The sequence below is a fragment of the Brachyhypopomus gauderio genome, chromosome 6, assembly GCF_052324685.1.
Source record: "Brachyhypopomus gauderio isolate BG-103 chromosome 6, BGAUD_0.2, whole genome shotgun sequence".
Lineage (NCBI taxonomy): Eukaryota > Metazoa > Chordata > Actinopteri > Gymnotiformes > Hypopomidae > Brachyhypopomus > Brachyhypopomus gauderio.
This window is the reverse complement of record NC_135216.1, coordinates 27,905,834-27,910,862: the sequence shown is the minus strand read 5'-3', so window position 1 is coordinate 27,910,862 and position 5,029 is coordinate 27,905,834. Positions and strand designations below refer to the sequence as shown.

General features: G+C 46.1%; 1 protein-coding gene across 1 annotated transcript; it reads right to left on the bottom strand.

The window, feature by feature from the left end:
* Positions 1-1,800: 1,800 nt before the first annotated feature.
* Positions 1,801-3,502, bottom strand: junbb (JunB proto-oncogene, AP-1 transcription factor subunit b). The gene has a single exon (XM_077010253.1). It carries the CDS (start codon positions 3,256-3,258, stop codon positions 2,293-2,295), a length of 966 nt encoding a protein of 321 aa, XP_076866368.1. The 5' UTR covers positions 3,259-3,502; the 3' UTR covers positions 1,801-2,292.
* Between the last annotated feature and the right edge of the window lie 1,527 nt (positions 3,503-5,029).

The window sequence follows — 5,029 nt, the reverse complement described above, 5'->3', positions numbered from 1 at the left end:
CGCGGCATCGCACCCCTAGACATTCCTTTTGTCACGTGAGCAGCACGACGCCCACGCGCGTCGCCGCCTCCGTTTCTGACATTCCAAACGGTGCCGTCATTTCCCTCCACGTGCAGTTAACGGCGCTGTGCACCGTATCCAGCAACCGCGTCCCCCCCACCAGCAGCATGCACTCCAGCGGTGTAAGCTGCCTCCTGTAGCCCTACAACCGAGCCCCCCCCAGACAGGTCACGCCTAAAACACGCTCCATCTGCGGAAAACCCTTGTAGTGTTTTCCAGTGGGCTGCAACACAAAACACGTTTTATTAACTCACGTTTTTTTCGGTTACGAGTGATTTGGGTCTAATGTCGTTTCGCTTATCTCAGGGGCATTTGGTAAAATTTCATAGCGTAATAATTATTGAGGTAACGTAATAAATTAAACGGCAAATCTCATAAACCAGTGAATAACTCTAAAATGGACATGATGAAACTCAGATGAGGGCCACAGTGAGGATTTGGGGAAGGCGCGAATTAATAGTCTACTAATGGAGACTATTTATGTCACCTAAGCCCAAAGTAACGTTGCATTTGCCAAATGACACCGGCTCCATCCAACACCCCCAGAAACACTGCCCACTCCACCCAGTTGGAACTAGCGTGGTTATTTGTTAATCTCCAATTACCTTACTGGGACGAAATAGTAAAACAGCATTTTCTAAAATTAGGCATGTGCAAGTTATGGATTAATTATAAAATAACACATGATTTGATTGCAGTGTTTATTTTTAACTAAAATGTGAGTAGGCTCTGTTTGCTTCCTCTCACAAAGCGCCACTAATGAACCTGAGTAATAATCCCGTTTGTGTGGTGGGGACTTTGAGTCTAAAACAGTTAAATCCCTCCTTCCGTCACAAGCACTTTGTTTAAATTGTGAGAAACACCAGTCAGAAACATTATCTCTTGAGAATGAAGAAAATCAAATTATAACATAAAATTGACCTTTGTATTCAGGTCACGAGGTCTAGTCCTCAATAAATCCTGATGGTATGATGGGACTAAGTTCAGGTCTGTGCCACAACGTAAAACGGATCAGACTTAGACCACCATGAACTGTCATGTTTATTATCTGGGTTGGTTATTGGTATTTGAAGAGAGTTTGTAGCTCATATTTCCAAGGTGGATCCAAAATAACCCAGGTTAATTGGGTTGTTATTACTAATAAATAACTAAACTTCACTTCAGTGATCTCCACAGTGACCTTTGCAAAACACCAAACTGTCTTTCGTGCATCTTCCTCTGACCATGGGGAGATAATGGAGAAGAGAAAACTAACGTGGTCGTGACCTTACAAACCCACCTCTCCGTTCTCTGGTGCTACAGACGTCGGTTTCGCAGTACCGGAGTGTACCGGACGCCTCCGTGTGGGCGGGGGTTCTCAGAAAGACGACCTAGTGACGTATGAAGCCCAAAAATAACCATATATGGACATGTCGTCTTACGTAGGTAGGAAAGACCTGACGCCCAAACGCTAGGCGCGTAAAGGCGCTGAACCTGGTCGTAGATCAGCGCAGGACGCGGATAATGTCGGAAACAAACGCACCGCATAACCGGGGGGTGGAGGGGGGGGGGGGTAATAACTCTTCACAGTCGTGCAGTTAAGACAAACTATGGAATCATTACGGAAAAGGGCGAGAAGAGTGGTATTACTGTATTACTTCAAGGAACAGTGAACCTAAACGGTATTTGGGTTACGTAATATGCGGAAGTTCATTTCAGTCAGCACAAGGTCTCAAGAACACAAAACACGAACAGGTCGAATATATTTCAAATGTTTTTACTTAAATAAACATCGCACAAATAAAAAAAAAGAAATTGTAAACATGAGACATTGTTAACAAGAGTCAGGATCAACCTGACCGAAAACAATAATAATTTACACATTTAGGACAGCCGTATTGCATGACAATATCAGATGCATTTACGTAACAGGCCCCTAACACACAAATCTCCCTTTGATCATAACGAGAACAACGTTATGGACATGGAGGTCGCTACTGGCCTGCTCACTGCCTCCAGTTTGTACCTCTGAACCAGTTCTGTGTGGGTCGCAGCGCTATTTCTCATGCCTCTACCACGGCGCCCAGTAAGCGGAAGTACCATTTGAAAACCTCCTGCAGTTCAGTATTGTTGTGGCCCTGTGCCGTTCAGATGTTACGAACATGAATGTCAAACAATCTTCCAGTGTTTTTTTTATTATTTTTTTGCACCTCCGACAACATTAGTGAATAGGCCGGTCCGGTTCGGCTGGGTTCAGAAAGCCTCCATCTTGCTCGTCAGCATGAGCTGACAGCCGCTGCTTACGTGTCTGAGCACCTTCTGTTTCAGCTGGGCCACCTGTTCCCGCAAAACCGAGGCGGTGTTGGACAGCCCCGCGTTGTCCGACTTCAGAACTTTGACTCGGTCCTCCAGTCGGGCGATACGCTCCAGCTTGCGCCTCCGGCACTTGGTGGCGGCCAGGCGGTTTCTTAGCCTCTTGCGCTCCGCCTTGATCTTCTCCTGGGTCTCCATGTCGATGGGTGACATGGGCGGCGAGCCGTCGCTGTTGTGCATGTCTGGTACCGTCTGCGGTTCTTCCTTCAGAGCCACGAAGCGCTGCGGGTTGATCCCGGCGGCCGCGGTTAGGGGGTTCTGGAAAGGGATCGTCGATGGTTCCTGGTGCTGGTTCTGCTGTACGTGCGGCGGCAGGTAGCCGATTGTGGCGGAGGGGTAGCTGGATGCGGAAGAGGAGACGCTGGGTGTCGGACAGTAAGCGTTGAGTGTCGTGTAGATGGGAGTCTCGGCTTGCAGGGAGGGGCCGAATACGGAGGCAGCCGCCGAGCACGTCGTCATTCCTCCGGCTCCAATAGACACGTTGGGCGGGGGCTGGTTCATTTTATGCAACTCGTCCAGCGCTTTCACGAAGCCTTCCGCAAAACCCTCCTGCTCGTCGGTGATGCCCCGGCCGTAGAGATACTGTCCCGGGGTCGGGCTTGTGAGCACACCGTTACTGTTCTGGATGATGAGTCTCTCTAGTTCTGGAGACGCCAGCTTGAGGGATCCCACGTCCGCGCTGACAGCCTGGTACAGGTCAGCCTTGAGGTTCCGAAACGGTTCCGCCAGGTTCAGGTCCATAGCCTGCTTCTGAAGTTTGTAGTCGTGCAGGGTGGCGTCCGAGTGGCCGTAGCCCAGCAGAAAAGAGTCGTCGTGGTAAAACGGCTGTTCCATTTTTGTGGACATGTAGATCAACGTTGGTCCTCGTCTTAATACGCAGCGATCATATGACAGAAACGTCCCAGTACAGAAGAGCAGGACACAGTTGAGTCCAGTAACACCTCGAACCACACGATGTCCAGACAGTCTCCCAAATCCCTCTGTGAGTCTGATGTCAGTACAACACCGATATAAAAACGAAGTCAGACGTGTTGGCAGTAGATGTTGGTTTTATATCAAACGCCAGCGTTCATGTGGGCTCGTCCTCAACACCGCCACATTCGCTTTTATACACACGGCGACACGAGCCGGCCGCTAGAACGCCGCTGATTGGTTGAAATTCCGGCATCGATTCGATGACCACGCCCCGATTGTGACGCGCTATGACGTTATTGCCGGGAACTACAGGGTCTGTAAACAAGCCCCGGGGTAAGAGACGACGCCACGGACCCTATAATAATGCGGACATCGCCAATTATATATTCACTATTTATAACACCCGAATTAAATATTTACAGTTTTGCTGATCGAATCGTCTGAACTATTTGGCCCGTTTGTTTTTGTTTATCCGTTTATGCAATAAAGGTACGTAGGACGGTTTTTTTGCTACAGTATTTAAAAAAACAAAAAACTTTCTCCAGGTATTGAGAATATTTCGGTCTTGCTTTAAGTGCTACTTATGCTGCTGAGGCTAATTAACCCGCGATTATACACACATGTAGGCGTTAATTGGTGATATGGTTCCCAATACTTTCTGCTCACATTTCTCACATAATGTGTTTGGTTAGGCAGTGTGATCAGTGTCCCCCTAAAGTCTAAATGATACGCCACTGTACATACAAATGTCCCCGCTTATAGTCTGTAGTGCAAAACTAAAAAGACGGGAGACCGATCTCTTCACGGATTCCTCTTTAAAACAGGAATGACCTTTCACTGTTTATTTAATTCAGTACTCTCGGACATCTGACATCCACGGGCTGGTGTTGGAATAACTAAACTTGGCGTTGTGCAGTGCTGAATCAGCTGAGTTAAAACTGTCGAAATGCACAATAAACTGAACCAATAAACTGTGTTAAAACAACGTTGTTATGGTCAGTGTCTTCAGACAGCGCTACACGCGCGGAGCCTCCGCAGGAAGTTTGGAGTCCAAATATGGGCACGATGACGTTGAAGTTCCTTGTGGGAAAAGCGGGAAGCCCAACCCACTCCATCTTGGAAGAGAAGCAGTGACAGTTTTTTGATAGATAATATATTTGAGAGTCTGGTTCGAGCCGGCTCAGGGTTTGCATTCCCTTGCGTATTGATTAAATTCATCATTACAAGCTTCATTAATGCATTTATCAATTATACAGAGATGGACTTTCTCTTTGTCTCACTCTCTCACTCTTCATATATTATATGTGTTAATTCACTCAGTATTATATATATATATATATATATATATATATATATATATATATATATATATATATATATATATATATATATATATATGTGTGTGTGTGTGTGTGTGTGTGTGTGTGTGTGTGTGTGTGTGCTAATTCACTCAGTATTATTAATAAATAATGAAACAAACAAATAGTAACCTGGAATATGCCTTGTACACAGCCGTGCAGTCAAGATGGTATATAATAACGCTATGGTCCAACTATATTCACATTAATAAAAACGACAACTGTCAAAACGTTAGAGAAGACCATTGCTTGCAATAGCCTCGACATTCACAGCACATAATACATCATTGTAATGTCCGAATCTCGAGAGTTTTAGGGCTCTGGTTCAAATTAGGGTAAAGGTT

Bases quoted from the DNA above. Each gene is read 5' to 3' on its own strand.
- junbb (XM_077010253.1), bottom strand. From the start codon at position 3,258: ATGTCCACAAAAATGGAACAGCCGTTTTACCACGACGACTCTTTTCTG.